The sequence below is a fragment of the Odocoileus virginianus genome, chromosome 10 (genome assembly GCF_023699985.2).
Source record: "Odocoileus virginianus isolate 20LAN1187 ecotype Illinois chromosome 10, Ovbor_1.2, whole genome shotgun sequence".
NCBI lineage: Eukaryota > Metazoa > Chordata > Mammalia > Artiodactyla > Cervidae > Odocoileus > Odocoileus virginianus.
Window position 1 is genome coordinate 47840462 of NC_069683.1, and position 18403 is coordinate 47858864.

The 18403-nt window shown below is 51.1% G+C and overlaps 1 protein-coding gene across 2 annotated transcripts in view; it reads left to right on the forward strand.

The window, feature by feature from the left end:
• Positions 1–18403, forward strand: part of DSCAML1 (DS cell adhesion molecule like 1) — a 356923-nt gene that overhangs the window by 294021 nt on the left and 44499 nt on the right. For both annotated transcript variants that reach the window (XM_020886749.2, XM_070473524.1), the window contains exons 12-14: positions 11530–11729; positions 12303–12399; positions 13011–13139. In XM_020886749.2, coding sequence (XP_020742408.2) covers positions 11530–11729; positions 12303–12399; positions 13011–13139 — 426 coding nt within the window. The remainder of the gene's footprint in view (positions 1–11529; positions 11730–12302; positions 12400–13010; positions 13140–18403) is intronic.

The window sequence follows — 18403 nt, forward strand, 5'->3', positions numbered from 1 at the left end:
AGGGTCCAGAGGGGCATCCACTTGAATGGGGAGGGGAGAACCGTCCAGCCCTGTGGTTCTTCCCTCAATCCCCTCTCCCAGGCCACCCACCGGGAAGAGCAGAACAGCCTAACCCCTGGGTGTCCCGGCTCCCAGACCCATCTGCTTCGGCCCCAGTTTGGCTGCATTTCTCTTCAGGGAAGCAGGGGTCTTTGCACCCCCCTTCTGCTCCCCTGCCTCCTGCCCTTCTCCGACCAGTGTCACATCCGGGTAAAACCACAGGTTGCCCTGAATCCTGGCTCTACTGCTCACTAGCCTTGTGGCCTTGGGCAATTTACTTCTCTAAGCCTCAGTTTGCTCATCTGTAAGTGAAAGTGTCAGTTGCTCAGTTGTGTCTGACTCTTTGCAACCCCGTGGACTGCAGCCCGCCAGGCTGTTCTGTCCCTGGAATTCTCCAGGCAAGAATACTGAAGGGCATTGCCATTCCCTTCTCCAGGGGATCTTCCCAACCCAGGGATCGAACCGGGGTCTCCTGCATTGCGGGCAGATTCTTTACCTCTGAGTAAAGTGGGAGTAAAAACAGGGTTGTTGTTGTTGTGAGGATTAAATGAGTTAATGCATTTAAAGGAATGCAGAATAGTGTCTAGCAAATAGTAAGCCCTCGATAATGTAAACTTCTAGGGTTATCCTGTACTGGTGCCCCAAGCTTCCTTTGGTTTGTTTGTTTATCTTTAAATACGTATTTATTTTCTTTATTATTTGGCTGCGACGGGTCTTAGTTGTACCATGCTGGGATCTAATTCCCCCACCCTTGGGCCCCTTGCATTGGAAGTGTGGAGTCTTAGCCACTGGACCACCTGGGAAGTCCCCCAAGCTTCCTTTTGAAGCACAGCATTCCACACCTCTTCCCCAGTTTATCAGGCCTCTCCCAGCAGCTGGTGGCATCCGCGTCCTTTTTCTTTCACGTCCTCCTTCCCGCACGCACTGCTCTTCTCCCCTGGGTATTGGGAACTGAATCTTCCCTCCCTGCTGACTCGGGGACTGTCAGAAACACCAGCTGAGCTCCAGTCACCAGGCAGAAGAGAGGGAGGGGCACAGAGACAGAGAAGGCCAGCTCATCGCCTCCCTAACTCCTGCCCCGAGGCCCAGCCAGCCCCGGACTGAGCCCCTGGCTCCCTGGCCCCCTGGCCCAGCCCTCCTCCAGTTCTCAGCTTCCTGCTTTCCCTTTAGAATTCCTCCATGTCACGTCACTGCCACACAGCTTCCCACTTCTGGGACAAAGCCCAGGATGGGAGAACAGCCCAGCAGGGCAGAAGAAGTCTGGATGAAACCAGAGGAAGGGATGCTGGTGAGCTGTCAGGGTACTTGGGGCATCTTCTTGGCACTCCCCAGCTGTGTGACTTTAGACAAAGCTTCCATTGCCTCACTGGTACTCTCGGGGCTAAAAACCCCCAGGCCACCTTCTTAACAGGAACGAAGCCCCTGATAGAGGATGTTCCAGTGCTCTTAAACTGCAAAGATCAGCCCAACCCAGCTTATGCATGGGACCCCAGAGAAGGGGGAAGCTGGAGGGGTCAGGGAGAGTCCAAGTAGGTGCTGAGTTTATAATCCTCCTTGCAGGGTCTGGGGGCCCTAGGACTCCATCCCCAAACCTGAGGGGCTGGTCAGAAAGTCTATGGATGCCGGGGGTGAGAGGAAGCGGAGCTGTCTCCTGGTGTTTTAAAAATCTATCAGCCTCTCACATCAAATTAAAATGTAAATAGCAGCTGGTCTGGGCAGGACCTGGGGGTGACAGGAGCCGGCCTGCGAGTAATTTCACAGACGGGAAGCGGTTACATCGGATTCTGACAACTGTCTTGTTTCTGAAATTGATTTCCTCTCCCCTGCCTTGCTGCCCCAGGAGGGCCCTGGAGCGCGGGGAGGGGGTTGAGTCCGCTACAGTGGGGCGGGCCGGCCAGTACCTTGCTCCTGTCTGTGGCTCCTGTCTGTAAAACCTCGTCAGGCCCAGGAGGAGGAAATCTGGGAGTTCTGCAAGGCTCTAAGGCCACAGGAGAGGCGCCTAGGGCCTGGGATCCTGCATCCTTCCCGCAAGTACGTGCTAGGTCCTGAGCAGGATGCTTGTGCCCTAGAGAGTCTCACAGTCAGAGACAAGGACACGGCACTGACATGCGCTCGGTGCCCACAGGAGGGGGTGACATGGGGTGTCTGGGGAGGGCCCTGGGAGTCATCAGGAAGCCCCTTTGGATTCTACCAGGGTTTGTCCCAATCTGGCCATGTGCAGTGCTGGAGGTTGGCGCCAGGGTTGTAAAGCTCTAATCAGATGCCCAGCTCCCCCCAGGACCTCCCACAGGACCCCAGGGAAGAACCCACCCTCCCCACCTAGAGGGTTCGTGTATTCAGGGGCAGCTCACCCACTTGGGTCTCCCTGATGCCCTCAAGCCCAGCCTCTCCCTGTTGCCCAGGCCCCAGAGAATCTCCCGCCGCACCCTTCTTTGTATGAAGAAATTAGGTTTCCTTGGCTGTTAATTGAATTACACTGCAGGAAAGCAGAGAAGTTGTATCTCATGAAAGCCTCCTGTGTCCTCCGGGGGCTCTGTGTTGCTTCTGTGGCTGCTATTAGTGCTCGTCTCGGAGAACTCAGCCCTGAGTGTACAGCCCTCCCCCTCCCCCACTCTGCTGCCTGACTCTCGCTTGGAAAGCACGGCTGGCAAGTCTCACTTCTCATGGTCATTGGTGGTGGCGGCCACTGAGCAATGAACCAAGAGGCCAGAACATCCATCAGATAGCCTGCTCCATCAGGGGTACTGTGGGTGTAGGGAGGCCATGGCGCTTGGTCAAGAAATACATTGATTGTAAATCCATGGCTGATTCATGTCAATGTATGGCAAAAACCATGACAGTATTGTAAAGTAATTAGCCTCCAACTAATACAAATAATTGGGGGAAGAAAGATATTTTTAAATTTATTTAAAAAAGAAAGAAAGAAAGAAATACATTGAGACCCGGGCTTTGGAACTGGGGAATAATAACAGTACCAACCCCAGATGACTTAATTCATGTAAAGTACTAGAATACTGCCAGCACGTAGTACAAGGACGTTCTCAGTAAAAGGCAGCCATAAAAGTGTGTGTGTGTGTGTGTGTGCGTGTGTGTGTGTGTGTGTGTGTGTGTGTGTGTGAGGGTACACTTTTGTAATGCAGCGCTGTGGGTAGATATGTTAGACAATTACATCAGGCTGTTGACGTGCAACTGATAACCACATCTGGTTACATTGTGTCACACAACCTGTGAGCATGCAGTAGGAGCATCAGAGTGTAGGCTGTGAGGGTGACTGTGTTTGTGACGGTCTGTTGGGGGTGTGTTTTTGACACTGTCTGTATGCGATGCGCACATTGCATATATGTGCTCCTCCAGCTGACTACACCTGAACATCTTTCGGGAATTCTCAGGGTCCGCCTTCAACCCAGAAAGCACTCTGGGGCACAGCCGGATCTCACTGCAGTGAGGGTTCAATTGTGTTTACCAGTGCGATTCAGTGGAGCAGAGAGACCTTGTGACCCAGCAAGGGGGAGACCAGGGGACAAGAGAGCAGATGGGGCGGGGCAACGGCTGCCCTGGGCTCCCCTCTCTTTGGGGCTGCCTCGTTAAGTGCAGCAGCCAGGAGGGCCCCCAGGACCTGGGAGACCTGGCCAGGGCCTGGGAGGAGGGGCACAGCGGCACAGTCCTCTGCCTGTTGTCCACAGGAAGGAAAGAGGAGGCAGGTCCTCTGCTTCTTGCCCAGAGCAAGGGGCTGCAGACCCTTGTCTGCAGAAGAGCTTGCCCAGCAAGCCGGACTGCCCACCACCTTTCATCTCTCCTGAGACCCGGACATCCACAGGGGCCCAAAGACATGAGCATCTATCCAGGCCTCACTGGAATCTTCTCTGCACTGCCTAGGCTGTATAGTGTGGGGAGCTCACAGCCTCTACTGCAGCCCTTTCCCTCAATAGTAAACACCACTGGAAAATTGCTTCTGAGGCCAAACAGGAGGCCTGCCTCCTCCCTTTGTAAAGAGCTGTTGTGCCTTGTCCACCACCCAGTGCAGTCACACACTCCCACTTCTCCCTCCAAACAGCATGAAGTCTGTCCATCTTCCTGGTCACACTCCAGCTGGTCAATGTCCTCCGTCAAGTAGAGAGCCCAGAACAAGACATGATGCTTCACAAGTGATCTGGAGCTTGTCATGCTATGTTCTGAAGACCTGAACACTAGTTTTCTTGGCAGCAGCTCACCTTCCACCATTAGTATTAGAGCTTCATGTGTTAAGATTCACCTCTTCCCTACTAATTCTAATAGTAGAGATTGAAAGTGAAAGTGAAAGTCGCTCAGTCATGTCCAGCTCTTTGCAACCCCATGGACTACATGGACTTCTCCAGGCCAGAATACTGGAGTGGGTAGCCTTTTCCTTCTCCAGGGGATCTTCCCAACCCAGGGATGGAACCTAGGTCTCCTGCATTGCAGGCAGATTCTTTACCAACTGATCTATGAGGGAATCCCTGTGTAGTAGGGATTATACCCTACTAATCTACTATACAGATGAGTAGACTATAATAACTAATACTGTTTATTAGTATGACCAGGGGCAAACTGCTTTCTGTGCAACTTCAGTTTCTTCATTTGTAAAAGGAAGGGTCTGTGCTCAGTTTGGTTCAGTTGCTCAGTCATGTCCGACTCTTTGCAACCCCATGAACTACAGCACACCAGGCTTCCCTATCCCATCACTAGCTCCAGGAATTTACTGAAACTCATGTCCGTCACGTCAGTGGTGCCATCCAACCATCTCATCCTCTGTCGTCCCCTTCTCCTCTCACCTTCAATCTTTTCCAGTGAGTCAGTTCTTCCCATCAGGTGGCCAAAGTATTGGAGTTTCAGCTTCAGCATCAGTCCTTCCAGTGAATATTCAGGACTGATTTCCTTTATGATTGATAGGTTGGATCTCCTTGCAGTCCAAGGGACTCTCAGAAGTCTTCTCCAAAACCAGAGTTCAAAAGCATCAATTCTTTGGCTCAGTTTTCTTTATAGTCCAAATCTTACATCCATACATGACTACTGGAAAATCTTTGACCAGATGGACCTTTGTTAATAAAATAATGTGTCTGCTTTTTAATATGCTGTCTAGGTTGGTCATAGCTTTTCTTCCAAGGAGCAGGCATCCTTTAATTTCATGGTTGTAATCACCATCTGCAGTGATTTTGGAGCCTAAGAAAATAAATTCTCTCACTGTTTCCATTGTTTCCCCATCTATTTGCCATGAAGTGATGGGACCAGATGCTATGATCTTAGTTTTCTGAATGTTGAGTTTTAAGCCAACTTTTTTCCTCTCCTCTTTCACTTTAAACAAGAGGCTCTTTAGTTCTTCGCTTTCTGCCATAAGGGTGGTGTCATCTGCATATCTGAGGTTATTGATATTTCTCCTGGAAATCTTGATTCCAGCTTGGGCTTCATCCAGCCCAGCATTTCACATGATGTACTCTGCGTGTAAGTTAAATAAGCAGGGTGACAGCCTTGACTTATTCCTTTCCCAATTTGCAACCAGTCTATTGTTCCATGTCCAGTTCTAACTGTTGCTTCTTGACCTGCATACAGATTTCTCAGGAGGCAGGTCAGGTGGTTTGGTATTCCCATCTCTTGAAGAATTTTCCACAGTTTGTTGTGATCCACACAGTCAAAGGCTTTGGCACAGTCAATAAGGCAAAAGTAGATGTTTTTCTGGAATTCTTTTGTTTTTTTGGTGATCCACTGGATGTTGGCAATTTGATCTCTAGTTCCTCTGCCTTTCCTAAATCCAGCTTGAACATCTGGAAGTTCACGGTTCACGTACTGTTGAAGCCTGGCTTGGAGAATTTTGAGCATTACTTTGCTAGTGTGTGAGATGAGTGCAATTGTGTGGTAGTTTGAACATTCTTTGGCATTGCCTTTCTTTGGGATTGAAATGAAAATTGACTTTTTCCAGTCCTGTGGCCACTGCTGAGTTTTCCAAATTTGCTGGCATATTGAGTGCAGCACTTTCACAGCATCATCTTTTAGGATTTGAAAGAGCTCAACTGGAATTTCATCACCTCCACTACCTTTGTTCATAGTGATGAAGGCCATTCCTCAGACCCACTCAACTTCGAATTCCAGGATGTCTGGCTCTAAGTGGGTGATCACACCATCTTGGTTGTCTGGGTCATGAAGATCTTTTTTGTATAGTTCTTCTGTGTATTCCTGCCACCTCTTCTTAGTATCTTCTGCTTCTGTTAGGTCCATACCATTTCTGTCCTTTATTGTGCTCGTCTTTGCATGAAATGTTCCCTTGGTATCTCTAATTTTCTTGAAGAGATCTCTAGTCTTTCCCATTCTATTGTTTTCCTCTATTTCTTTGCATTGATCACTAAGAAAGACTTTCTTATCTCTCCTTGCTATTCTTTGGAATTCTGCGTTCAAATGAGTGTATCTTTCCTTTTCTCCTTTGCCTTTAGCTCAGTTTCTTCATTTGTAAAAGGAAGGGTCTGTGTAGATCATCTGTGTGCTTAGTCGCTCAGTCGTGTCCAACTCTGCAACCCCAGGGACTGTAGCCCCTAGGCTCCTCTGTGCATGGGAATTCTCTAGCCAAGAATACTGGAGTGGGTTGCCATTCCCTTCTCCGGGGGATTTCCCAACCCAGGGATCAAATCCACATCTCCTGCATTGCAGGGGCATTCTTTACCATCTGAGCTACTAGGGAAGCCCATGGATCATCTATACCCATGCCCTTCAATAGAAACAAAATGCAAGCTGGCTATATAATTTAAAATCCTCCAGTCGTCACATGTTCAAAAAAGTAAAAAAAAAAAAAGCAGGTGAGAGTCACTGTAATCGTATATTTTATGTAACCCAGTATATCTAAAATATTAACATGTGATCAATATAAAATTCTTAAGGAGCTGTTTTACATTCTTTTTCTTTCCTTCCTGTGTTTTTGATATCCAGGACACACTTTACATCACAGCACAACCTTCTTTGGACCGGCCGTGTTTCTCTTGGCCAAGAGCCACGTGTGGCTAGTGGCTGCTATAATGTCTACTCCCTGGCTTCTGCAATTCTAAGACTCTGTGGTTCTGTAAAATAGCTGGCAAGTAACGTCTTAAGGTTTGCATGTATTTATCTGATGCCTTTCTCAGAACAGGAGAGGGACATGAGACCCTAAGGGTGGGAATAGTACCCGGGTTTCTTGAGGAGCTACTACATGGCAAGCACGTCATATATACAGACCCCAATTGCCCCCATAACAGCTCTGCGGGATTAACAGCCATGGCTTCACATCACAGATGGTGGGCTTGAGGCTCAGAGAAGTCAAGTTGCCTGTGTTAAAGACTTCATGTGCCAAGTCGCTCAGTGGTGTCCGACTCTTTGCAACCCTCTGGACTGTAGCCCACTGGGCTTCTCTGTCCATGAGTTTCTCCAGGCAATAATACTGGAGTGGGTTGCCATTTCCTTCTCCAGAAAATACCTCATAGCTTGGTAGAAATACATCCACCTGGCCCCCAAGCTCTTTAAGCTGGGGGAGTCCACAGAAGCAGTTTCCTCTTCCTCACAGGTGGGCTCCCCTGAACCTGCCCTGAGCTGTGGGGCTATGAGAACATTGGGTTCTGCTGTGTGCCGCTCTTTGCCATAACAATGGTGAAGGGAGCCCACCCCTGAGCCCAGGTGTGGTTAAAGCTCAGGGCTGAAGGACCACTTAGGCTCTTGAGGTCTTGTTGTCTCTGATTGCCTCTATGGCTGTCTCTTTTAACAAGGCTGCATGGAAAGACTCTGTGAGGTAGGACTGGCATGTATGGATGCACAGGTTGTACACTGCTTAAAGGTACATAGCCTAAGGGGCAGGTAGAGTCTGGAACCCAGTTCCTACCCTACTGGCCAAGCTGTGGCTCCTGGCACCATGGGGCAACCTGCCAGAGGAATGCCTTTGTAATTCACACACAGGCCCTGGACAGGCTGGTGCAGCCCTACCTGGAGAGCAAAACAGGGAGGAACTGCCAGCTTCTCACCCTGGGACAGATCCTTGAAGTCCTCCTACCAAAGGAAGACTCATCCTTTCCCCTTCTACCTTGGGCCTGTGGCCTATGCTGAGGCTTGACCCTGCCCCCACCCCCTTCACACACACACACACACACACACACACACACACACACCCACACACACAAACACACACACACACACACACACACACACACACACACACACACACACACACACACACACACACACACACACACACACACACACACACACACACACACACACACACACACACACACACACACACACACACACACACACACACACACACACACACCCCTTGTCATGAATAGCCCCTGGCCTCCTCTCCGGCTTCAGCAGCAACCTCTTGATAGCAGGGACTCCTCTTGCCTAGGGGCTAGGCCCTCTTGCCTGAAGAGCTGAGCCTGTCAGGGCTCAGGCCTCCCAGGGGTGCCAGCTCACAGACTCTGACCATTCACGTCTGAGAAGCAGAAACTGCCCCAAGGCCCCTCCCCACCCCCACATCCCGGTACTTCAGTCCTTCAGGAAAAATGGAGGCTCTGCAATGCAAGGCCCGACTTGTTGATGTAAAATCTTACTCTATATTCCACCCAGGTTTATACGAGTGAATTATGCAAATCTTTGATGGAAAAATATTCCTCCGCACATCCTTGAGAGTGTAAAACCTTAGTCAATAATTCATACTCGCATGTCTCTGACTGCAGGCTTTTTCTTCATTATAACTTGCACCTCGTTATTTGTCTTCTGAGTTTTATTGTATATCTTGGTGTAATGCCGTGCATTATAAAATTTATCTGCTTCATTATTTGATGAGCCAGGGCTGGGGATTGTGCTAAGATGTTGGTGTAGGAGCCGGGGGACCAGGACTGCCTGGATCCTGAAGGATCCAGCCCCATGTGACAGAAGGTAGAGGAGGCGGCTGACCGCATGGTGACTTCAGGGGATGCCAGAAACCACCCTTCACCCCCCACACCAGTTCCAGATGTCCCCTCATGCACTAACTGGCATCCCAGGTCACACCATTACAGCGCCTTGCCTTCATCCCTTTCTCCAAAGGTCTGTTTGTCCTTAGAAGTCAGATGACCCTGGAGAGTTTTCTTGGAAGAATGTTGTCTGAGTAGGTGTTTAAAGCTGGAGGAAAAGGAATTTCCTGAGGGTCCAGTGGTTAGGACTCTGAGCTTCCACTGCAGGGGTCCTGGGTTCAATCCCTCATCAGAGAACTAAGATCCCACATGCCCTGCACAGCACAGCCAAAACAAAAAAACTGGAGGGCAGAGAATTCCTAAGGATACTAGGAGGGAAAGAAAGGGGCAGCCACTGAAATGGATCAGGGGTGCAGTACCCAGAGGGGGGTCCACAGGGTGGGGAGCATAAAGAGAGAGAAGACAGAGTTTCCTCTTGTGCCGTAACCCAAGCAGGCCAGTGAGGAGAGGATGATCAGTGTGAGCAGAGGTCCTCCCCTAACAGGGGTGGAGAATGCTGTCCAGTTCTTTCACTCAACCACAGCGCACCCTGATGTGTCTACTCTAGCATGGCTCGTGGATCCTCCTGGGACAAGAGTCCTGGGAACCTGTACTCTTAAGAGGCAAGGTCTCCTGGGAAATTGATGAGGAAATGGCAAGGACAAGGATGGTCTTCCAGCTATATTGGGTCTCTTACCTCTCTGGGAACTGCCCTGCACATTGCTGCCTCTGAGCCTTTGTTCCAGCAGTTTCCCTGCCTGAGAGGTTCCCTTGCCTCTGCTCTCCCCATTTGTATCACTCCACATCAGATGGTGAGCAGTTCTCCTAGCACAGTGCTTAGCAATCTTTCCTGGAACTGCTGTTGTGCTGTCTGTTCTCACCACTGCAGTGAAGCTCCCAGAGGTCGGGTTTGTCCTGCTCACTCATGGCTCCAGAACCCAGCATAGCCCTGGTGCCTAGTAGGTGCACATTAGTGCTTGTGGAATGGCTGGATGATGCCCTTGTAAACGCTACTCTGCCAAAATCAATTTCTCCTAATACCTCCCTGAATAACTCAGATTTTCTTCATTTTCATGTTGCTTAAGCAGGTCTCTACCTCACCCTCCCCTTACCCCCTCGTCCCAGGAGACAAGGACCCTGGGGCCAAAACTGTCTTTCCCTCTGCCTCACCTTCCTCCTGCAGCTGGCTGTGGTGCTCAGGCCCAGAGGAGGGTCAAGACTGAGATGCCTCTGCCCACGGCAGTGGGAGGCTCTCCTGATGGCCAGCCAGGGCCTTGGTTGTTTCATGATGATTTTTTTCAGGTCAGTAGTGAGGGGTGGAGTGGGGAAACCTATTAACACACTTGTAGGATTTAATTATGATGCTGCTGGCCAGGGTTTTCTGTGGCATTTTGTTGGGAAGAACTGGGGAGTTTCTCAGCTGCCTGGGAGGGCCCTGCTGTCTAGAAGCAGGGGGAAAACTAGCTGACCTCTGTGAGAGCTTGAGCCATGGACACAAGGCAGAGACCTCAGGCATATCATCTGGGGTCCACAGACCTTTCTGTCGAAGGTTCATGGATCCACTTCAAGGGATCCATGAATTGGGGCTGGGGTAAATCTGCATCCTTTTTTTCACTAACTTCTAACTGAAATTTTGTACTTCCATTCTGAACCATAAGCAACAAACCTCAGTGGTAGCAGCACCTGTGACTGTGATCAATAGGTATTTTCACGTCACAGCTGTGGCACATATCTGAAAATATCATTTATACTCATCACTATTACAAAATTTTTCTAATATAACTCAGCACTAGATCTTATTTCATAAAGAATAGTGAAGAATATATATTATGTGATGAACTATGTCAAAAGTTTGCTATTGAGCGTGATTTGTATAACTGTACTTTGGTATATCTGGTTTCCTTTGTCATTTTATGTATGTTATGCATTTCAAAGGATTCTGTTTATTGCCTTAAAGTAAATGAATGAACAGATAGACTGATTCTGAAAAGGGGTCCATGGAATATCAGAACCCCTGAGGAAGACAGAGGTTGCCCAGGTCATGGGTGGGCGGAGAGAAAGGGAAAGGCAGTGAGGTTTTCTGTACCCACCTCCAGCCATTATTAGACCCTCTCCCTAGGGCAGATGGGGCTTCTTTAGTGGATCAGTGGTAAAGAATCCAGCCGCCAACACAAGAGACTCTGGTTCCATCTCTGGGTTGGAAAGATCCCTTGGAGAAGGAAATGGCAACCCACTGCAGTATTCTTGCCTGGGAAATCCCATGGACAGATGAGCCAGGCGGGCTACAGTTCGCGAGGGCGCAGAACAGTCAGACACCACTGAGCAACTGAACAAAAACCATTGGACGGAGGTGCTCCGGGGAGAGGGGCAGCCACGGGGCGGGGCAGCCACGGGGCGGGGCAGCCAGGGGCGGGACATCCGGGGCGGGGCCTCTGCCCTGGGTAAGTGCCCTCCGTTCTGGGCAAATGCCCTACATGTGCTGGCTTTCCGCACTCACTGGGACGGCCTACACCTCCTTCTTCCCCAGTCCCAGCCATGATCACCTCCCACCCCAACACCACCATCGCCATCAAGGGCCACGCCAAGGAGCTCAACTGCACGGCGCGAGGCGAGCGGCCCATCATTATACGCTGGGAGAAAGGGGACACGGTCATCGACCCTGACCGCGTCATGCGGTATGCCATCGCCACCAAGGACAACGGCGATGAGGTTGTCTCCACGCTGAAGGTAAGCCCCCGTGCCCATCTCAGGGGGAACCCCACTCTCAGAAAGTGGGGAGCCCACAGCTATTGCATCTGAATCCAGAAGAGGTAAACAGGAGTCTGGGAGCCCCACCCCGAAAAGTACCTCTCCTTTCCTACCTATTTCCCTCCTTCACACATCAGCCTATGTCTTGAGCCTCATTTTGTCTCCTTTCTGACAACTCTACACTTTAAATGTATGGGATCCTCAGCCACGCCCTCCCTCCCCCCTCCCTCCTGGACCCCTCGGATCCTCCCTCCATCCTGGGACCCCTCAGCCCCACCTCTGTCGTGGACCCCCAGCCCCTCCCCCCAAGCCCTCCAGCCCCTCCCTCTTTTAGACCCCCTCAGCCGGTTCCCTGCACAGACTCTTCCACGCTTCCATCCATTGAACTTTCTGGGAAGGGGAATTCTTGACAAACCCTGGGTGGGTCCCCTCCCAGAAGAAGGTGGTCTTGCTGGTCCCCACTAGATGGGCCCCCTTCAGCAGATGGGGTCTAAAAGGCTCTCCCCATTCCTTCCTCTCTCTGTGCCCTCTGCCCCTTGGACTGCCTCCCAGCTCAAGCCTGCTGACCGTGGGGACTCTGTGTTCTTCAGCTGCCATGCCATCAACTCATATGGGGAGGACCGGGGTTTGATCCAACTCACCGTACAAGGTACCTCACCTGCCCCACGTCCCCAGCCCCTTCTTCCGGGCTCTGGTGCTCACTGCCAACTCCCCTCAGGAGTGGGGGACACTCCACACCCAGGGGAGGTGGCAGGAAACAGCTCTGGGGAAAAGCCTCAGTCCACTCTCCCTCCTGCCCAGAGTGGTGTGATAGGATCTTTCCAGGCCACTGCAGACAGCAAGGTCTGTGATGGCAGAAGCCCCTGTGGAGCACACTGTTGCCCCCAGAAGTGGGGGACCTGGATCTGTGGGCCCAGACCCTGGGGAAGGTGTGAGGAAGGGAAGTAAAGATGGAAAACCTGGGAGCTCTGCATGGAGGGAAGTGGGCCATCAGCTGTGAGGGGTCCCTCCAAAAGGGGCTGAGGAAGAGAGGGGGACAGAGCAGGGACCCAACGCTCCCGCCTCTGCCTCTGAGCCCTGCTCCAGGCTCCTCCATCCGCATGCTGCCTTGCCGGAACTCTAGGGCTCAGGGCCCTCAGAGAGACCCTTGTGCCACCAGTCCGCCCAGCACAGATCCCTTGATCTCTGCAGAGGGTCAGCAGGAGGCCAAGCTCTCTGCTGCCATCCTCACCCCTGCCCCCTTCCCCTGCCACTGCCCAGAGCCCCCTGACCCCCCAGAACTGGAAATCCGAGAGGTGAAGTCACGGAGCATGAACCTGCGCTGGACCCAGCGATTCGACGGAAACAGCATCATCACTGGCTTTGACATTGAGTACAAGAACAAAACAGGTAGGTGAGGGCTTGGCCCACCGTGGCGCCTTGTATCACTTGCCTGGACAGCGTTCCTCCGGCGGGACAGCCCTCGGCTGTCAGGGCTGCCCATCTAAGACAGACACACAAGCCCTCGTGTCTTCCAAAGGGAGGGACGTTAGTCAGGTTAGGAACCCAGGGGGCAGATGGAAGAATCCCCTCAGTTGATTGGGAGGAAATGTCAGTCCCTTCTTCCCAGGACTGACCCTGGGCAGGTCCATAGGGCATTCTGATTTAAAGCAACTTAAAAGGCCCTGAGCCAGGAACTACTGGCTGTATCTGTGGGGTCAGAGACATCACAGTTTAACTGGGTCATCTAGGCAGTCCGGATTTGAGATGATGGGGTTGCTTGGAAGTCAGAGAAACCGATCCTTCCCAAGAATGAGTCTCTGGGGAAGTAGGAGTCCCTGGAAAGTTTAGATCTAAGTTTCTTCTTCTTAGAAGCCCTCCAAGACCCCTCCCTTGGGACTCTACTAATAGCTTCTAAGAGGTAGACTTCTACTGTGAAGCCACTTAGAGCAGAGTGAACAATGGACCCCTCTGTCTCTGGGGAAACCAGGGACCCACAATCAAGTGACAGGGATGGCAAGGAGGGGACATGACCTGGACAAAAGGCCAAGCCAAGAAAGAGCTGTATGTGATCATGTTTGTATCCGCGTGACTATTTCTAAAAGGTACAGGTGACAGGGGGCTGCCCCTGAGAGGGCCCCGGGTGGGTTCAGTGCAGGTGAGAGAAGGAGAAACATACCCCTCCTCTTGGGTCCTTTCATGCTTTCGGAATTCAAGACCATAAGCCCATATAAGCCTTTTAAAAATACTTTTTAAAATAAAACACAGAAAGCAAGTCTGGAAAACTGAAGCCTCCCCAACCGCCCTTCTCCCACCAACTCCAACTCATCTTCCAGTCCTCAGCATAGATCCAAGGTTTTGTTTCCTCAAAAGCCTTCCAGACCCTTCCTCTCTTCCTTAGCACAGCACATAGTCATTGGCTGTCTGACTATCTGCTCCCCCAAAGTGTCAGCCCCAGGATAGCATCCACAGCTGTGTTTACCTCTTGAGAAGCCACTCTGTCCAGGACACTGGGTTCATCATTCCTGATGCAGGTTTTTACAGGGAGGAGCCCTGCCCTCAGAAGCTTGCAGTCTAATTGGGGAGAAAAGTCAGCTCATAGCCAGACCTCCCGAGGTCACTGCCAGGGCAGAAGAAGGGCCACAGAGAGAAGGGGGTGCTGCACAGACAGGGGTCCTCAGAGCAGTACCTCTCCTGTCCTTGCAGATGCTGCCTTAAGTTGGGAGAAGATGGGAAGCTAACGGGGCCTATATTCAGGGAGAGGGAAAGGGCCGAACCCCGGCAAGGTGCAGTGCACTCCGGGGAGTGGCATGTCTAGCAGAGGGTTCACAGACCCAGCGGTGCTAGTGGTAAGGAATCTGCCTGCCAGTGCAGGAGATGTGGGTTCGATCCCTGGGTCGGGAAGATCCCCTGGAGGAGGAAATGGCAACCCACTCTAGTATTCTTGCCTGAAGAATCCTATGGACCGAAGAGCCTGGCGGGCTACAGTCCAAAGGGGCACAGAGAGTTGGACATGCCTAAATGACTAAGCACACAGACCCAGTTTCTGGGCAGTAAGACTAATAAGTGCTCTGGGCTCCAGGTTGGGAGGGAGCCTCTGGACTGAGCTTTTATTTCCTTGGGGAAGGCCATTGAAAGCCACTAGCCATGTCTAAGATTCTAGTGAGAGACTTAAGCAACATGGCACCTTGGTAGGGGTCATCAGGCGTCACTGGGGAGGAGGGGTGTCCAAGAAGCGAGTGACCAGGCTGCCGCAGTCTGTAGCTGAAACAGGTGATGAGCAGGGGCTGGGCAGTGGTGGAGGCAGAGGGCACAGAGAGGAGAGGAAGCCCACTGGGTCCATCTCACATCTCAGGGCTTCCCAAGGCTGGGCACAAGCTTCCTAGGAGCCAGACAAGAAGGGACGGGTCTGTCCACAGCCAGCATCTCCCTGCCTGCTTGATGTAGCTGGCAGGGCTCCATTCCTGTTGGGGATGGGGAGTGGATGCCTGGGCTGTCCCTTGGGTTCCTCCCCTACTGCTCATTGGGACTGCCTCCCTGCCCTCCTCCCCCATAATGCCCCATTGCCCACTATCCCCCTCCTCCACTGACCACCTTCTAATGTGTGGAAACCTTTCCTGGGGCGCTGCTCAGCCAGGCGAAGCTGAGAACATCACACATCTGGAGAGCTGTGGAGGAAGAGAGATGGGCAGGGAAGATGCTATTTTCAGAGCTCATCCACATCTTCCCCCAACCCTGTCTGGCTCTCCTGAAAGATGAGGAACCATCATACCCACTCCAGCTCCGGGGTACCAGGATGGACGGAAGGGGGAGGAAAGGGTAATGAAACCCAACCTCAGACTCTCCCATCCACAGGATCTTTGCACCTGTTAAAAAAAAAAAAAAAAAAAGGTCACAGGATCAAGAGCCCAGAGAAGCTGGGCTGGTCCTTTTTCCGGTCTTCCAGTAGGCCTCTCCGGGCCATGCCACTCAGACAGGCATCTGTGCTGGCATTTAGGAAAAGGAGTCCCATGGGAGCTGAGGAGAGTTACCACTGGAGTCAGGCAGAGGCTGTGAACACAGCATCACTTCCTCATCTGTGAGGTAGAAATAGTAATGCCTGTCTTGTGGGAGTGTTTTGAGGACTGAAGAGAAAGCAGCTATCATGGGGCCGTAGTTCCTCTCCTCCTTCTAACTGAAATAGCTCGTGTGGCAGCTTACAGTCCTGTGGGACTTGCAGGCTGAAATGTGTGTGTCAGTCAGCAGCATGTACTGAGTGCCAATCATTTTGTTGCAGAGTCATGCATCACCCATGTGGTAGAAAAGAGAAAGAATGAGGAGACAGAGCGCTGCCCTTGGAGCCGATAATGCAGTTGCAGTGAGAATATACAAAGATGTACACACTTGAGCGTGCACACACACACACATGCACACACTCAGGTACTTTCAGGACCATTACAAAGCACTCTCCAATCACATGTAATGTACCACAAACTGAATTATGTGACAACTGAAAAAGGTATCCTAGGGAACGGATGGGTGACTCAAAGAACGGAGGGGCATGTGTGTGCATGTGCGTGTGTGTGTGTGTGTGTCTAAGTAGATCTTCTGCCTGCATGGAGAATACTAGAACAAGAACAAGTTTCAAAGCAGAAGACTTGGGTTGACCAAGTGTCAGGGTTGCGTGATCTTTAGCAAGCTACTTAAGGTCTTTGAGCATCTCTATCTGTCAGTACAGACAATGGCACATAATCCAAGGTGGCTGCAAGGAATACATGAACGTGAAGATTTATGTGCCCGTGCCTAGCACAGAGCCTGGCACATGGTCTGCATGCTGTGGCTCCTGTCCCTTCCCACTTCCTCCTGCCGCAGACCGCACCCTCCTGTGGTTGGAACATCTGTCCCTGACCCCCTTCTTTGTCACAAGTGTGCCTTTGCCAGGTTTTCTGCCATGTTGCTCATCATGCTAATTTTCCCAGGGAAATTACCACGTCTGCCCTTTCTAAGCCATCGTGCTCACGCTGACTTCTCCTGGCCCCAGGCAGCAGAGTAATAATACATGAATGCTGAATGATAAATAGCACCGTCCACACAAATCTATCAGACAGCGCTGCACAGATTTAAAAATGCAGACACCACATTTCGACCCTGTTTTCCAAGCAAGGAGCAGGGATGAGTTCTTTGAGGATGGCCCAGAAGGCAGCCTCGTGGTAGGAGCCATCAGCCATCATGGGCTGAGCCAGCCCCATGCGGCTTGGCGCTGTGTGGGTGTGGGGCTGCCAGAGGGTCGGGTGTTAGGACGTGGTGAGTGGTCGCGGTGATCCAGGAAAGCCCTTCTCAGTGCAGTGGAGATCACCGTGGGGGGCTCAGAGCTGTGATGCAACGAGGAAATCAAAGATGCAGGATGGACTTGTTTCCCCTGCACAGGCAGCTGAATGCTCCAGATGTGGCTTTTGTCCAAATGCTCCCCCTTCTACAGTGAATGTGTCTCCTGAAATACCAAAGCCCCCAGGTCCCCTCCCAGCAAGCAGCCCACTGAGTAGAAGGCACTGACATCTCCCCAGCCGCTTCCTTATTTTTTAAGAAGAATATTTTGCATCATAAACCCTTTGATGAAGAAAGGGAGAGAGAGCCCTTAATGAAATATGTTAATCTGGGTAAGCCAGGCTCATATGAAAGGGAATATTAAAAGAGACAATATTCACCAAAGCCAGCTCAGTACTCTGCGAGCTGAAAAGGAAAGGGAAAAAAATAGGGCCACTGATTTCAGCTATTCAGGTCAGAGAGATGGCAGCGATCAAGTTTGGAAAATCAGAATGAGACCTCCAAATTTGACTCTGATGCATGAGCCTGCAGGGGCTGTGGGGAGAGAACAGTTGTGCCAACATCAAAGGTGATTTGGGAACACAAGGACAAATCCACCTGCAAATGACTGGCAATAGCAGAAAAAAGGGGGCCACTCTCTGGGATCCCCCAGTCTTCCTATGATCGGCAGCTAGGGAGGAGGCAAGCAAGGGAAAAGCAAAGGGTATTTACTGTGACTGCAAAATGTGGAGGAACCACAAGTCCAACATCCAAGACCACAAAGTGGGCTCTGATCTAAGACCAACAGTGGGTTTTAAGTGCCCAGCATGTGCCAAGTGGTACAGATGGGCAAAGTTGTAGATATGGTTCCCTTCAGGGAGCTTCTCTGTGTATAGATGGAAATAGAATCCAGGGATGGAAAAAATGTATGGAGTGAGAGGAGAGCATAGGATGGATCCTTGAAGAACTTGAACCATAAGGTAAGAAAGATGTACCTGCAAAGTGAAGAGATAACCCAAGAGATTAGGAAAAGCTAGAAAGTGAAAGTTGCTCAGTTGTGTGTGATTCTTTGTGGCCCCATGGATGGGGTCCTCCAGGCCAGAATACTAGAGTGGGTAGCCGTTCTCTTCTCCAGTGGATTTTTCCAACCCAGGAATCGAACCAAGGTCTCCTGCATTTCAGGTGGATTCTTTACCAGCTGAGCTGCCAGGGACTCCCTAGGAAAAGCTAGAGACTATTTTAATAGGCATCCCAAGAGAAGAGTGTTTGGGGAAGGGACAGGTTTAAGTGTTGCACATACCTGGAAGGCCAAGTGAGAAATCAGACTTGATGACATGCACGTCCCCTGTACAGTGGAGATATGGTGCTAATGTCATAGAAAGGTATGAGGA